Below are 16,945 nucleotides of genomic sequence, written 5' to 3'. Positions count from 1 at the left end.
CGTCCCTGGGAAGGGGAGGGAGAGCAGGATGCAGTTGTGCGTAGTGATCACCCCCACGGCTTCTCTACTGATTCCTGTGAAACTTCCCCAGGGCCCCTCCGTTCGCGAAGTGCTGGGGGGCCAGGCCTGGGCGGGTACCCACCCCCCCGCTCCCGGACGGGGTCCCTTCCAGAGAGAAAGCTCCCCAGCGCCTCCGAGGCCGCGGGGTGCCGGGCCGGGAGGCCGGGCGGCCGGAGGAAGAGAAGCGGAGAAGAAAGGGATGGGAGGGGGAGCGAGGAGCTCGCGGCAGAGGGAACAGCAGATTGCGCCGAGCCAATGGCAACGGCAGGACGAGGTGGCACCAAATTCCCTTTGGCCAATGGCGCTCCAGAGTCTACAGAAGCCCATTAGCATTTCCCCGGGGGCTGGCGCTGCGGCGGCCGAGCCGCGGTATGTCTGCAGCATCCAGTTTTTGCGGGTCCGGCCCCTAGCACGCCTCGCCTCTGTCTCCTCCCCTCCCCGCCCATGCGGGGGTCCCACCGCGAGCCAGCTCTGCGCACTTTGCCCCTGTTGGCAGCGAATAAAAGGCGTCTGAGGAAATACGGGACGCGCTCATCCCCTGCCAGCTCCAGCCTTTAAATCCGCAGCCGTGGGAGCTCCACGCACAGCAGGCGCACCGGCACCGACCCAGCGCGCACGGCCACCATCCGAGCGCAAACGCGGGTTCAGCCACTGAAATCTGTCCGCTGCCCCGGCTGCCCCGCACTCCACGCCGCAGCCTCAGCCCGGGGAGAGCGACCCCAGGCACCCGAGAGCCCAGATGCCGGCCCACTTGCTGCAGGAGGAGGTGAGTTGCCCGGCGTTGGCTCCTTGGCTCCCGGAGCGCGGAGTCGCCGGAGCTGGCCGGGCTCCTAGGTGACTCGCGTGGATGGAGGAGTTGAGATCCCCGCGGGGACAGAGCCATCTTTTGCGAGTTGAACTGCCGTCATTTGTTGGGCATCTGCATTGTAATTTGGGGACTTGGTTTCTGAACTTTTGTTTCTTAAGCTGAAAAGAAAACCCGGGTCGTGCCGGCTCCCTTGCGTCTGTCTGTGTGCCTGCGGGAGTTCCTTTGTGTGTCCGACTGGGTGAAAGGGTCTCTCTCCTTCCTCTAGCCCCTTCACCTGGAGGCTTCACCCCCTCCCCGGGCTATCTGCATCGTTCCCGGGAACTTCCTTTTCTTCCATCTGGGTGGACTCCGCCTTCCGCTACCCTGGGTGTTGGGGCAGGGTCCGTGCCGATCCTTCACTCTCCCTCCCGCTGGGTTGGAGAGTGACGTGGCCCCTGCTACCTCCACGTGCCGTCTCCGCTCTCCTGACCCTCCGCTGCCTCTCCCTTCCAGATGTCTAGCTCCTACACCACCACCACCACCACCACCATCACAGAGCCTCCCGCCAGGATCGTGCAGAATGGAGAAGGCAACTCGGAGAAGCATCTCCTGCACGCGGAGGAAGACATCCGCCCCGAAATGAAAGACGACATCTACGACCCAAGTTACAAGGATAAGGAGGGCCCGAGGCCCAAGCTGGAGTATGTGTGGCGGAACATCATCCTTATGTCTCTGCTACACTTGGGCGCCCTGTATGGGATCGTACTGATCCCCACCTGCAAGGTCTACACCTGGCTCTGGGGTAAGAGTGTTTCTTGACCTCCTGACCCGGGACGCCAGGTTCTCTCCTCCCTTTAATAAGATGGGAGCTTACCTGGATCGAAAGGACCGGCCCCTACAGTTTCCCAGAGGCTGAGTGGACTGGGAGCAGAGGCTAGGGGGACTGGGCAGCCGGAGTGGCCAGGCTGGGGGGGTCTTTTCACGTGGGTGCTGGGGAGGGAGCCCTGAGACCACGTGCTGCAGGCTTTGAAGTGGATACACCTGTGCCAGAGAGGCAGCTTCCCCTGAAAGAGCTTTTCTGTTTCAAGCCATTTGCTGGGCTGCTTGTCCCAGCCCCGCCATCCACCAAAGAATCAAGGCCCCTCGCTGGGAGCATGGGATGAGACCAGTGGTTTCAGGGGTATATGCTGAGCACAGTCGTGGGGACAGAGAGAGCAACTGCTCAGGAAGAGAGTGGGAGAGGGAGGAACCGAGAGGTGGTTACCCGCAAAAGTGTTTGCCCTGACCCTTGGCCCACCAGCCTCTTGTTAGAGAGAAAGATGAAGCTCCTGTAGGAACCGAGTTAAACAGGTGTGGTGCTCTGCGCCTCCCCGCAGGTCTCCCGGCACTGTATGCACCACTCAGGGGAAAAAGTCCTTTGATGGAAATAAGGTGGGAGCAACGTTTCATGTCCCACTCCCCACCTAGCCTGCTCAGCTCCTGGCCCCTGATGCCAGGAGGTCGCCCCTTGCCTGGACGGCCAGGCCAGGCCAGAAAAGAGCCCCAACCAGCCCCGGCCTTGAGGCTGCTGCAGTGAGGGAGGCAGGTCCCAAATCCGTCCCTGACCTGCCCTTAGCTCAGCTTTTTCAGGGACCCATGGGTATGAGCTGATAGCAGGGCCCTGCCCCCTGCCAACACACATGCGCTTTGCAGGCATTTTCACCTCTGCCACCATAAGCCTGAGTTAGGGGGGGAGACTAGGGAACTCTAAGGACCCAGGGGCCCCACACGGCCACTCTCCCAGGGTGGTTAGGGTTTCCGGAGGAGTCTCGGCTGTGGGGTGCTGGCTGAGAGCTGCACTCTTGGCGGATAGTTATGTAGAAGGGCTAGTCGGCCAAGTGTTAGCTGATTCTCCTAGAACCTCCTACGTCTAAAGGTGGTGGGATCCCTAGAGCTTCGTGTTGGGAAATCCTCTCAGTGCCTCAGACAGTGAAAGGCAACTGGGTAGACCCCTTCTCTCAGGATCTCCATCCTTCCCGGTACAAACTGGGACAACAGTACTTTTTTAGGGTCAGGAAGGTGGTGCTCCTTAGGTTACAGGTGTCTCATTGCTGAGGCTGCGCAGGCGCAGGACCAGTTCTTCTGCAGACCAGAAGGCTCTTCTCTTTGTGGGGGAGGGGCACATCTGTTCTCTAGCCCCTCTGAGATCCCAGCCAAACTTCAGTTCTCTGCCCTCCTACCCAAAAGAGGAGTCCCCTCCAGCCTCAGCACTCCCTGTAGGCCTGGATAAGGCCAGAGTTTGGCCAGACTGCTTCTGCTTGCTCCCCACCCTTGGCTGCTGGAGCAGGGGGCAGAGTGCGATCCCCAATCCAAGGCTGTGCCCACTACCTTCCTGTGCCCTGCCCATGTGCCTGTGGGCAGAGAAATGTGGCACACAGAGACTGGACGGTGACCTTTTATACTCCTTTCCCTGGGCCTTGTGGCGGATGGCTTAGCTGACTGATAACCATCCTGGTATGGGGGTAACAGAAATCCTCTGTTTTAAGAAACAAGAAAGAGAGAGGGACCATCAGGGGCCCCACTTTTAGAGTTTAACAGCCGTGGGCAAACTACGGCCAGTTTGAAATGAATAAAACTAAAAAAAAAAAAAAAGACCGTACCCTTTTATGTAATGATGTTTACTTTGAATTTATATTAGTTCACACAAACACTCCATCCATGCTTTTGTTCCGGCCCTCCGGTCCAGTTTAAACCCATTGTGGCCCTCGAGTCAAAAAGTTTGCCCACCCCTGGTTTAGGAGCTCGGCCTCAGCCTTAAAGTGGCAACTGGTTGTGATTACAGCATTTCTTGTGACTGAGCAATTTAGAGAATCTCCCACAAGGGCCCTCAGGGGCAGCCTGAAGGCATATCTCTGGCAACACTGAGGGCCGAGGGGCAAAATTTCCCTTCTCTTAGGGCCAAAGCTATGAGATTTTGCTTAACCATCAATTTGGAGACTAGTAGAGAATGAGCCTCCTTCTAGCTGACAGGCTGAGAGCTGCTGATAGAAAAGGCACTAGACTAGAGTGCTTGGATTCTTTTCCCAATTCCCCTGTTAACGCTGGGATCTTAAGTGCTTTCTGAGTTAACTCACAGGGTCATCTGTGGCATGAAACAACCCTAGTAGCTTTCTTCATTCTGAGCCAAGTTCTTCTATTTCCTTGCCCAAAGCCATTTCTCTTCTTCCTTGTTGATTCGTGTGGTTGTGGCTCAACTGTCATTCTTCCAGCTGCCGATGCAGGTAGATTTTGCAACTGGGAGGATATAGTCACATGGCTTAAGGCCAGCAACTCATGTAGCAAAGGGATTAGAGACAGAACTTTCATTGGGATGGACTCTGGCTCCATGCTCTCCATGGGATCCTGTAGGAGGAATAGGATAGGGTGGAGGAAGATGGGGGGGGGAGGGGGGGGCTGTTTAGGAAACGGCTATGTGTGCCTGGAGAAGAACACAGGACAATTTGTTACAATGTGTGGTGTCTCCAACTGCAACTAAATTCTGTGGCCACTGAGGACCCATTGTTTTGAGCTGTATCCCTGGGAATGAAACATTGTCAACAGTCAACTGCTCTACCAAGGCCTCACTCAGCCCCTGCCTCCTAGAGCTACTGAACAGAGGAAGATGGGTATACCCAGCAACCCACTGCCCAGTTAGAGATTATAGCTGGCACCTCCTGAGCTGGCAGGCCTCCAGGAAGGTGAGGGAGGACAGCGTTGGGGTGTTCCACCAACAGCTCTGAGCATATCCCACCATCATCTAAAATTAGCCTTGCCTGAGAGAGTAGGAGCTGACAGAGGGGTGTGGCAAAGGAGAGACGCAGGAACTATGTGCATATCCTGGGGAGCTGGATGGTATAGTTGGAACATGAATACTTGTTGACAGATCTTTTCGTTTCAAACTGTGGCTCCATTGCTTACTGGCCTTGTGACCCTAGTTAAACACAACCTCTCTGAGCGCCTTTTTCTTCAACTGCAAAGTGAGGCTATTAAAGGCCATTCAAAGGATCCAGAAAATCAGAGAATATAAAATTCTTAGCTAAGCTGTGCAGATGTGACTTATGTGTAGGGCACATATGTCCCCTGATATGGTCACACTGCCTGCTAATGCTTTGTACCAGTTGGTCAATAGCCATAGTTCGGAGCCCCCGAGTGTCCTCTAGAACCCAGAGCCCGTTGGATTGATGAGCGCCCAGACTGAACTGACTGTTAAACTGTTTAAGACCGCCCTTGCTATGGGTCCTAAGCTCTGTAGGAGTGGTCTGTGGTCCTTAAAAACTGGGGGAAGCTTAGCTGAAGTTCAGAGGAGATGGGACTTGAGAAAACAGTCCTCATGACTGAGAGTGACCAGTGGCCGGGTAGCAAGCTCTCTCTCCTCTGTCCTGCCTTCCTAAAGTTCCTGAAACAGCCCGGCCGGCGTGGCTCAGTGGTTGAGTGCCAATCTATGAACCAGGAGGTCACGGTTCGATTCCTGGATGGGGCACATGCCCGGGTTGTGGGCTTGATCCCCAGTGTGTGGCACACAGGAAGCAACCGATCAGTGATTCTCTCTCATCATAGATGTCTCTATCTCTCCCTCTCCGTTCCCCTCTGAAATCAATAAAGTTCCTGAAACTTCTTAGCTTATTCCAATGCCTAGGTAGAGAGGGTGAGGGGTGATGGTTTTTTTTTTTCCCAAGTAATAAAATGGGAGAGACCCAAGAGGCCAAGGCGTGTCTGCACTTCGGGAAAAGCAGATCCTCACCCAACGCCTCTGAAGACACAGCCAACATACAGAGAGCCACGTGTGAATGTTTTTCCAGATTATTGACCTCTCACTGTGTCCGCCTGGCAGGGTTCTTCTACTACATCATCAGTGCCCTGGGTATAACAGCAGGAGCCCACCGCCTGTGGAGTCACCGGAGCTACAAAGCTCGGCTGCCCCTGCGGGTCTTCTTGATCATCGCCAACACAATGGCATTCCAGGTAGGAAGCCGGCTCTGCTCAGCCCTTCCCTCCACTCTGTCAGGGACCAGGGGCGGATGGAGGAGGTCAGCACCTGCAGAGGAGCAACGCCTGGACAACCATGTCACTTTCCTCTCTCCGGTGGTCACCTCAGGTGCAGGCCCAGTCCGTAGGTCCATAAAGCATGAGCACATTTCTGAGTCTAGAAAAGAGGAAGAGGAGATAACTAGGAAATACTTATTCCTGTCTATTCCTCAGGTTCCTCTGTTACCACACAGTCTGGCTGTTGGGGTCCTTCATCCTCAGGGTCTACAAGGCAGGAGCCTTAGTTTATGCGGCTGATTTCCTGGGCAGGCACTGGACAGTAGACTCACCATTTTAGGGGAATAGCTTTGGGCTCCACCTTGGGGGGACTGAAGTGGATATTTCACAGGCTCAGGAATTCTGTTGTTTTCCGGCGATGACAGCAAATACTTGACAGCGCTGAGTATGTGCCTGGTACTATTCTGAGCCCTTGGCAGAGATTCCCTCATTAAATTCTCTTCGGAGGTGGGTACTATTATTCCCATTTTCTAGATAAGAAAATTATGTCACGGAGAGGCTAGGGAGACCAACCATGTGGTCCTGCCTTGGGCTGCCAGGCTGGCTAAGTCAAGCATGGAGGTTTGTTGAGGCAGAAAGTTTATAGCAGAGATAGAATGAAGGAAACTGGGGAAAGGGAACACACAGCTATTCAGTGGTGGCAATGGGCAACCGATTGGTTGTGATGTGGGGCTTAGCTTGGAGCAGAGGGGAAAAAAGAAGCCACCGACCGTGTTCCCTTCTTCGTGGCAATATTCCAGGTAGTTACCGTGGTTACATACGCATCTGTGCCATGTTCCTTTATACCTTGAGGGCTCCTGATATTGGGACGAAGGTAAGAAAGAGATATTGACACATTGCGTAAGGGATGGAGAGAGTCCCAGAGGTCATTTGGGAATGTGGCCACGCTCGCGATTTATGTGCCTGGTGTTGCTGAGTTGTGCGCGGTCTCTTGCCAAGGCTTCAGAGTGAAGCTCCCTGCAGCTTTATCCACTGACCAGGGCCCGAGGATGCAAGGCTGTCTGCCTTGTTCTCCCTGCCCAGGGATTAGGCACCCCAGGAAAGCCTTTTCCGGCATTTCTTGCTGGAGGAATTGCGATGTTCTCTCCTGATGAGATTGTTTGATCTATCTCCATCCCGCCCACTATAATCTTTATGAAGCAACCAGCCCTATTCCTGTGGTCCTGGGACTTTAAGTTGCTTTTCCAATTAAGCTTCAGTGGCAAGTTGGGGGGAAAAAGGAGGCTACTCCGTGAGCCTCCTTTGGATCCCCGGCTCCTGGATATTTTGTGAGGGTGGGCTGAGAGCTATGGGCTCTTGAAGAGGTCCATCCACTGGGATTCCCCTAAGAGGGTATCTCTCAGGCCTACAGTCTTCTTCTCTGTCCCTCCAGAATGATGCTTATGAATGGGCCCGAGATCACCGTGTTCACCACAAGTTTTCAGAGACGGATGCTGACCCCCACAATGCCCGGCGTGGCTTTTTCTTCTCCCACGTGGGTTGGCTGCTTGTGCGCAAACACCCGGCTGTCAAAGAGAAGGGCGGTTTGCTAGACCTGTCTGACCTAAAGGCCGAGAAGCTGCTGATGTTCCAGAGGAGGTGAGTGGAGTGGGGGTGGAGCTGGGCACTTGGTGTTTGGGGGGAATACCCCCCCCCCCCCCCCCCCGCCTTTTCTCCTAGGCCTTACAAACATAAGCTGAGAAATTTATCGGGTTTGTATATTTTAAAATCATAATTTAAAACCCTAATGTTTAATAGTCCCCAATTCTACAGCCATAGAATATTATTCTTTCTGAACTTCTTAATTAAACCAATAAAATTCAACACATGTTTACTGACCTAGGAAGTCATGGATACAAAGATGACTGTGTCATAGTCCTTACCTTCGAGGAGTTTGTAGCCTACTGGCGACTGAAAGGATAAGCCAAGTGTCCGATAAGTATGATACATGGCAAAATGTTTTCTGTACCAGTCAGAGACACAAAGGAGAGGGAGACTGCATGGTGGGGAGCATCAGGGAACGGTTTGTGAAGAAAGTAGCTTTGGAATCCACTGATGGGTAGAGATTTTCACAGGTGCCAGGGGAGAGGGACAAACAGTACAAACAGAACAGAATGATCTAAACCTGAAGTATGTTCTAGCAACAGAGTCCTTTTGCTTGAAGTATAGGGTGTGGTAGGATTAAGACTAGAGAGGGAGACTGGTGCCATTACAAGCAGACTTCGGATTTAATTTGATAGGCAATGGGAGACCATTATAAGTTTTTTGATTGGGAATCTGTGATGGTTGGAGGTGTGCTTCAGAAAGATCACTTTCATGACAGGTGAAGAAACCATTGCGCCAAAGAGGTGAGAAGCAGGGTCACAAGTGAGGAGGCAGTGAGGATCCTTGCTAGGGAAGCAGTGGCAAGAATGGAAAGGAGTTGGTGCAGGAATACCAATGATATCAGAGCATAAGGCTTGACTGCAGAAGAGACGCAGGAAATCAAGTCAATGGCCAGGTCTCCTTACCTTCAAGGAGAGATTGAATAATGGGACAGGACCTTCAGAGGACTGGAGACCTGGAGGCATCAAAGATCCTGTGGGAAAAGAAGAGGAATGGTTAGAGGATGGCTGGCAGGAAATGGAGGCAAGGCACTAAACATGGACTCTGCAAAGAACATTGCCTGGAAAGAGAAAGGAACCCAAAGACAGAGTGGAAAAACAGCCTGGGCAGGAGACCTCAGTATATTCATTTGTAATCTGGACCTTGCCTATTTTACCCACATGAAATTATGCTATAGTAAAAAAAAAAAGAGAGAGAGAGCAAGGACTTTTGAATCAGGAGATCAGCATTCCAATCCTTGCTCCACTGGTTCCTTGTGGTGCAATCCTAGAAAAGTCATTAAACCCCTCATTAACTCATCTAAAAAGTGCGATAATGACATTGCCTTCTCACAGGATTTCCCACCCCGTTCCTCTTGCTCTGTTCCCTGCCATGCTGTCCTCACTTTGTGGAAGGAAAGAGACAGCCCAGCCCAGCGATGACGGGCATCAGGTAGGTCTAAGTCCTCCCCTGACTCCGTGTCTGGTCTCTCAATGCAGGCATTACAAGCCCGCTGTCCTGCTGATGTGCTTCGTCCTGCCCACGCTTGTGCCCTGGTATTTCTGGGGTGAAACCTTCCAGCACAGCTTGTACGTTGCCACTTTCTTGCGGTACGCCATCGTGCTCAATGCCACCTGGCTGGTGAACAGCGCTGCCCACCTCTACGGATATCGCCCCTACGACAAGAACATTAACCCGCGGGAGAACATCCTGGTTTCACTGGGAGCTGTGGGTAAGTCAGCGGTCCACGGCCAGACCACATCTAGGGGTCTGCTGTTCGGGTGTTAGGCTGGGAACCAGAAAAACACGATCAACTTGTTTTATGACCACTTTCTATCTGTTTTCCCCCCTAGAACTAAGGGAAAATATATTAGCAAACTCTTGAGAGCCAGGCAACAAGTCTTCTATAGAAAGGAGAGGTAAAATAAAACAATGCCTTTGACTCCGGGTTCTGGAACAATTCCCAAATGTTATATATTATATAATGGGCCTCTTTGGGTTTTCCTTTTTCCAGGGCTGGACTGGAGGGAATGTATAAATCGATATGAATAGGATAGGGCCCTCAGCGTGGCCAATATGCCTAGTGGTCTATATGCCATATCCAATGTAGAATTAATACTTGTAATTTGATTCAGTAAGCTTCTCTTTTATATATCTTTTTGCTATATTTAGATATTTAGGTATGCCATGCCTGATTGCCTGGTGATGCCAATCGGAAGGGCATCAAGGCAACTGTGGGTGGCCCTTCTCCGCCACCCACCATTCTCGTCTCCTGTCCTTGATTTTTCTCTCTTCTGCTTTATTCTGTGCTAAGAATGGCCTAGGGAACCCCTGAGAAAGCAGTTAGTTTAATCACAGGTGCCTGCTGGCTGATCTAACGCTTGCTATTCATGGAGTTATTTCTCTATAATTTGAGTTCTAGTAGCCAGAGTTCTACTATCTGTCTCCAGTTGTTGTTTTTTCTGTCACTGTTTTCAGCTAAATAGAGACCATCACTAAGGCCTGGAATTAGCCTTCCTTAAGGAAGCCCAGTGGCCTCTTGTTCCTCACCGTTGATCAGTACTATTGGTTACACAATATAACTAGGCAACCTCACTGTTCCACGTGTTTATGCATATCCTGGCCTAAATTCACCCTTTTCTCTTTATAGTCTCAACCCTGACCATCTTCACTAGGTACTGTCTGTACTCAAACAGTATTTTTTTCCCTCAGTCTTTTTAACTTTCAGGTACCATCTACCATTGTGCATGTTTTTACTCTGGACCACATTTGAAATAATTCACCTAGGCCCTATAAGTCTGAGATTTTCATAGAAATGGAAGTCTCTGGAATGAGATTTATCCTGTACTGCAGATGGGTCTAGAGTGAGCTTCCCTAACTGCAGCCTCTTTCTGACCATTAGTTCCAAGTGGCTCCTTTGTGCAAAAAAACAACCAAACAAACAACCCCCACAAAAAAAACAAAGTGGCTCCCAATATCTTATTTTGTCTCAGTTATTTATTTCTCCGTACCTGCTGCTCTCCTCCCTTATCATCCCCCCTTTTGTTCTCTAGCTCGCTTCCTGCCTTTCTAATCTTTTCTTCTTGAATTACCTCCCCCACAGTCACATGCTCATCTTCTCTCTGCCAAAGCTGACCTCCCTGGAGCCTTTCTTGGGCTGTATCTTGCTGCCCCAGTTGCAAAGTCTTGTCCTTCTTCTCCCTATTGACTCTCCTTCTTTTCCCACCCCCACCCCCCTACTTGGCTATGTGTGTGTCTGATTCAGTTTTCAATCTGATAAGTGTAGGCCTGGCTAGTGCTTTATATAGAGCCTGGTGCAAAGCCATTTATGGAAATGAGAAATCCTCTCATTCCATCCTCCTACTCAGGTCACACTGTCACAGAGAGCCCATGTCACGGAGGACACACCTGGAGATGCCTTGGATGGTGTCATTTACTTTGCAGGACGTCCTCTACTTGCTCGTTATTAATATCGTTATGGCTCTACTGAGGTTCTTTTATCTTCAAAGGATTCGATATGCTCTTTTACTAGCTATTACTTACCCGGCTTTACCCCAGCCTCAGAAGGGTCAGTATTGTTATTGTTGAATGCGGCTCAGAAAAAAGAGTTCTGCCAATGGTTGGAGAACTCTCTGTGGAGTTTCCAAAGTTTTATCCATTACAGAAATTACCCTGAATCCAGAATTTTGTTTTTCGTCCATCTCATCTCAGAAGTTAAAGGGAGTTTCTAAGCATTTTGTCTCTGACTCCCTCAGAGAGCTTCTGTTTTCTCTGCATCACCACCACACCAGGGTCAAAGCTCAAAGAATTCGAAGTCAGAGTCTCCTAAGCTAGTAGTGGCCGAGGACACTCGAGCCCCTGGGCTGGGCCTCCTCTCTTCTGACTTTCGGCTGTTGCTGCCCAATTCTGTTGTTCTCTCACACGCGTGTAGGCAGTTCCAGTGCCGGTGTACTCCCTTGCTCACCTTTGTAAGAAACACAGCAAAAGTTCTTCATTCTAGACTCTCTCCTCTTCCCACCCTAACACACACACACACACACACACACACACACACACACACACACAGCCTGGAAGATCCCAGACCAGTATTTAGTGAAGCTCTGGGATTTTTCGTTCTAAAATCCATTTCCAGTGATAGTCTCTTTTTAGTCATCTTATCCTCTGAGAGAAACTGTCCTCGCACAATAGCTCCCAGAAAGCCATGGGTGACCAAGGTCTCCCTATTCATTTCTTTCTTTTTTTTTTTTTTTTTAAATCCTCACCAAGGATATTTCCCCATTGATTTTAGAGAGAGTGGAAGGGAGGGGAGGAGGAAGAGAGGTAGAGACAGAAAGAAACATCGATGTGAGAGAGACACATTGATTGGTTGCCTCCCGCTGCAGCAGGGAGATCGAACCTGCAATCCAGGTACATGCCCTTGACTGGGCATGGAACCTGAGACCCGTTGATGCGAGGATGGATGCTCTAACCACTGAGAAACACTGGCCAGGGCTCCCCATGTGTTTCTTAAGAAGCCTCTGAGTGGATCTATTTGGTTCAGAGTAGAAGAGACCAGTTTCATTCATTCATTCAACAACAGCCAGTATCTGCTAGGTTTCAGGTACTCTGCTAGGTAACTGATGTTCCAAGATCAGGAAGACAGCCATTCACCGTAGAGTGCCATAACTTTTTTCGTTGTTCTTTGTTTCAGGTGAGGGCTTCCACAACTACCATCACTCCTTCCCCTATGACTACTCCACCAGTGAGTACCGCTGGCACATCAACCTGACCACATTCTTCATCGATTGCATGGCTGCCCTTGGTCTGGCTTACGACCGGAAGAAAGTATCCAAGGCGGCCGTCTTGGCCAAGATTAAAAGAACTGGAGATGGAAGCTACAAGAGTGGCTGAGTTTGGGTCCTCCGCTCTCCTTTCCAAAAGCCAGCCAGGCAGAGTTTTAATGTTCTTTTTATTAACTACTGAAAATGCTACCAGAATGCTAAAGATGAGGTTAACCCATTCCAGTATTCTTTTAAAATTCAAAAGTATTGAAAGCCAACAACTCTGCCTTCATGATGCTAAGCTGATATTCTTCTTTCTTCTCTTTTCTTCCCTGTCTTCTAGACCCATTGTCCTTTTCTTTGCTTTTTTCCTGTCACCTTCCTTTCTCTTCTCCCTCATTGCCTCCCAGACAAGCAGCTGGTGAGGCATTCATTGGTGGGTGTCTAGCTTCTGAAGTCTAGACGACCTTTCTATCATCCAAAACTAGTGGTTTTGCCCCAGATAACTCTTTCCTTGAGATGTTCTGAGCTTCAAGGTAGGTGGCTCAAGCTAGAGATTTGACAACATCTTCTGGGAAGACCCTATTAGTTATTTTCATTTCAGACTTTTGCTAGATGGAATGGAAAAACAACTTTATTTAGCACAAAGCTTCTAAAGCAGGTAAATTGTCAGGGGAGAGAGTTAGCATGCATGGTACGTAAGGTGGGAAACAAAGCAAGAAGATGCTCCTGATGTGACCAAACATACAGCTGCCTGCCTCCTGCGGACACTGAGCCCCACCACCCAGCATGCTTCCTTTCTCTCCTGACTGTGAGTAGGGAATGGCCATGGAGCTTGGCAATGCAAGACCACAGAAGCAAATCCTAGGTCCCAGTAGACTCTAGGCTAGAGATAAAGAAGAAGCATTTAGTTTGTAATACAAATGATCTTCAATGGAGGTCTTTTTCCTTTAATAACAGGAAAATTTCTTATTTCATATATCAGAAAGTCTTGAGGTTGGTTGTTTCCAGAATTGATGAATCCAGCAATTCATGGAATTATCCAAATTCCTTCATCTTTCTGCTTTGCCCTCTGACCCTTGGGATATTGGTCAGCTCTACTCAGTAACAAGGTAGCGGCAGCATTTCCAGACATCCAAAAAAGGAATGTATTGGTGGTATAATGGTGAGCATTCCAAAAAGGAAGGATTTTAGAAGGTAGGTCAAACAGATACATATATATATACAGATATACTTTGCTTAGAATATTAAATAATTCACTCAGAGTATTTCCCTCTGAAAGAGGGATGCTTGAAGAAGAGGACAGGGGTTGGAGAGGTTGAAGAACAGGGTCTGTGGCAGCTCCTGAGAGATTATTTTACAGAAGAAGGACTTTGAGAATGCATTATCTGGGGATTTGGATTCAGAAGCTTACTAAGTAAATTCCTGGGTGTCATAATAGGAAAGCTGGTTATCCAAATAAGTTAGTTGTTAGGTTCATTCATTGACTCCCATTTCTCCTTGGAATAAATAAAAACTAGAAGGCTTTTCGCCATAGTGTCAGACTATTTCACTCATTTCTTCTGTTAACAGGTAGCCCAGTGATTTTCAATCTTTTTTATCTCATGGCACACATAAACTAATGACTAAAATTCTGCAGCACACCAAAAAATATTTTTTGCCAATCTAACAACAAAAAAAAGGTATACTTTTGAGTGATTCACACCAGACGGCTACTGTTGTGTTGGCTGTTGTCATTTTTTTATTTGACAATCTAAGGAAAAAGAGGTCAGTGCTCCTGACTACATAGGCAGGTGTTGCATGTTTTAAAAATGCCTGTGGCACAACGGTTGAAAATCGCTGATCTAGCCTAAAGTATAGGACTGCCTGGGGGCAAGTAGAAGTCTTCACCCTGATTATCGGTTCCTGGCTCGACCCAATCTGTCCATTTCTCCTACCGGTTCTGCCTCTCCCCTGATGTTTTCTTTTTTCTCTGGACAGGCAGCTGCCTTTGTGTATTCAGAGGCAGTGATGGCTATTGCTGTCCAGGCAGACAGGATGCTCAGGGTCACTGAACCACTGTTCCTCTTTATAAGGTTGCCCTCGTTGCCACTTCCACCTGCCTCCAGAGTCTCTCCACCCACACTGATGACTCAAGACCAGGCTGGCAAACCTTCCCAGAAACATCCCTGGCGCAGGCGTGCTCTCTCATGAGGCGCAGCCAAGGCAAATGCTTGCATCATGCCAGGGAGCCAGCCCTGGAGCAAAAGAGAGTTTGTTTTCAGTCTCCTCTGTCTGGGTCAGAACCAGAGAACATACTGGACGCCCCCTGCTTGCTTATTTACCCTGCCCAGCTTTAGTCCGTGCTCCCAGCTGACTGCAGCGCTGGTAGAAGTAGGAGGGAGCCTAGTCTTCACTGGGAAGCACAAGAAACAAAGGCAAGTTCCAAAGTGCCTCACTTGAAAGAAGGCCCTGTTCATTCTCTGGAGCCAGGGTACATTGCAGAGCTTTGGCTGGGACGCGGGATCTGAGATGCCATGAACTTTGCTGAACAGCGTCTCTGTTCAGCAAACTAACCAGCGTTCCCCACAACACAGCCTAGGGTAGACAATAGTGTAGAAGAGCTCTGGAAAAAGTAAAAATTTCAGTGTTTTGAGAACCTTGGACCACTCCTGTCCCTGTACCTCCGTTTGTCAACGCAGAAGCCTGGCTTTTCTCTGTCAGGATTGGAAATGTATGATACCAAATGCTCAGTGCACTGCTGAAACCGAATGGTGGAAGGGAGGAGGGCCTTTCCTTTTGTATTTACTGAGTAGAGAGAGGCTACAGGGGTAAGCCTGGTCTAAAGGCATCTTTGTCTTTTGAGCTGTTCCTCTCAGTAGAAAAGAATCTCGTGGAAGATCACTGTAGTTTCCATCTGCTGACCTGTGCACCTACCCCTGGGAAATGTCTATTGGATAGTTTTAACTCCACAGGTCACCAGATGCCTGCTTTATAATTTATGATCAAAAACAACTTTATCTTTCTATTCTAATCACGTTCCATGGATCTGATCCCACACCATGACCCTACCTGCACAAGGCTGATCGGGGTCCTCAGGCTGAGGGCCCCAGTGTATATGTGGGTGTGTGGGTGGGGTCGGGGGCATCTCTGCTGAATAAGGAACACTTCTCAAGACTCTAAAGCTGAATTCAAATAATGCATTAATGATCCAGAAATCCGGATCTGATCAAGTGTGAATTTCTAACAGTCCTTGCTTTGTGGGTGTGCTGACAACTTATTTGGGTGCCTTACATGTTTTCTAATCAGTGTTGCCTATGAGCCTGCTCTCCCCCCCTCCGTGCTCCTCTGTGGAGCTCCTCTGCACCTGAGAGCCTGCAGAGTGGCTGGTGGAAGGGGGGCCTGGCTGGAGAGTTAGCTGTGTGCAGGATTCCCCCCTGGGCTTCATTTTGGAAACTGTTTTTAGGTCTGTGTTTCTTAAGTGCCCACATTTGATGGAGGGTGGAAGTAATTTGAATGTATTTGATTTTTTTAAAATTTTTTTTTAGATTAAAAGATGCTTGTAGCATTTAAAATGGAATCTTTTTCTCCTTGGTTTTCTAGTATCCTGAGTGTATTCTCTGTAAGTCTAGCTCAAATGGGTCAGCATGAAAGGTTAAAGAAAGCAAGATATCAACGTTACCCAGGTGGTTAAGGCCGAGGCCTCTCCTACCACTGTGCCACTGACTTGCTATGTGACCCTGGGCAAGTCACTTAATAATAATGTGCCTCAGTTTTCCTTCTGTTAAAATGGGGGTAATAATACTGACCTACCTCAAAGGGCAGTTTTGAGGTGTGACTAATGCTTTGTATAAAGCATTTTGGGACCCTTCAGCAGAGAAATTCTCTTAAGTCCTGAGTATTTTTATAGTAGCAGTATCCACCATGAATTTGTGTCCACCATGAACCATGTGTCCCAGATGCTATTATTAATCTATATGGTTTTCTCTGAGAAATTGAATAAGTCCATTGGATAAGTGGTAGATAACTAGCCAGACAAAATTTGAGAATGCATAAACTCATTGTCATGGAAACAGACACGGGATACCTGTTCCTTGATTGGGTGGGATTTTTCCTTTTTTTTTTTTAAATGTGGGATAGTAGTTATTTGTGACCTAAGAATAATTTTGGAATAATTTCTATTAATAACTCTGAAGTTAGTTGTATTATCTAACATTGTGTTTGTTCATAATAAAAATTTCGCGAATCTGATTTCACTGTGTCTGGGAGTTTTTTGGGTGTGATTCAAAGTCTCCTGGGACTTATCTCTAGGGTCCACCATCCTGTTCCTGTACCTTTAAGAGTAAGACAGAAGGAAAAGCTACAATGACTGACTCATACCCCAGTAACCCGCCCTGTCTTTCCTAAGGGTAACTTTAGGTTAAATTCAGTCTTGGCAGCAGGAAACCAGGAGTCTGCTGCCATTAAACCAACCACATTAATACCAGCTGACACTTTAGCCCCGGCATTTGGCCCTAGCCAGGCCTCTTGTGTGTCACATGGTCACATGGGCCCAAGAGGAAGTTAGCTGCAGGAAAAACACTGGAAAAGCAGGTTTTTATCAGGCAGCCTAGGTGTCCAGGCCATTCCTCCAAAATGTGGTCAACCCTGGAGTAAAGTGGCTTCCTGGAAGTGCTGATTAACAACAGCAGGAAGAAAGGACAGACAAACCCACGGTGGAAAAGGCTTTAACTTT

General features: G+C 49.1%; 1 protein-coding gene across 1 annotated transcript; it reads left to right on the top strand.

Annotated features, from left to right (window-relative positions):
- The first annotated feature begins 396 nt into the window (after window positions 1-396).
- On the top strand, window positions 397-16,461 carry SCD (stearoyl-CoA desaturase). Its single transcript, XM_036336319.1, has 6 exons — window positions 397-826; window positions 1,361-1,649; window positions 5,697-5,827; window positions 7,281-7,486; window positions 8,971-9,203; window positions 12,162-16,461. The coding sequence occupies exons 1-6, from the start codon at window positions 800-802 to the stop codon at window positions 12,359-12,361; spliced, it is 1,086 nt and encodes a 361-aa protein (XP_036192212.1). The 5' UTR covers window positions 397-799; the 3' UTR covers window positions 12,362-16,461.
- The last annotated feature ends 484 nt before the right edge of the window (window positions 16,462-16,945 follow it).

This window comes from Myotis myotis, unplaced genomic scaffold (genome assembly GCF_014108235.1).
Source record: "Myotis myotis isolate mMyoMyo1 unplaced genomic scaffold, mMyoMyo1.p scaffold_m19_p_15, whole genome shotgun sequence".
Taxonomy (NCBI): domain Eukaryota; kingdom Metazoa; phylum Chordata; class Mammalia; order Chiroptera; family Vespertilionidae; genus Myotis; species Myotis myotis.
The sequence above is the reverse complement of the archived record's forward strand: the minus strand, read 5'-3'. Positions and strand labels throughout refer to the sequence as shown.

Coding starts and splice junctions, on each gene's coding strand:
- SCD (XM_036336319.1), top strand. CDS start 800: ATGCCGGCCCACTTGCTGCAGGAGGAG. Junction 7,487..8,970: donor CTGCTGATGTTCCAGAGGAG/GTGAGTGGAGTG, acceptor CTCTCAATGCAG/GCATTACAAGCCCGCTGTCC. Junction 9,204..12,161: donor GGTTTCACTGGGAGCTGTGG/GTAAGTCAGCGG, acceptor TCTTTGTTTCAG/GTGAGGGCTTCCACAACTAC.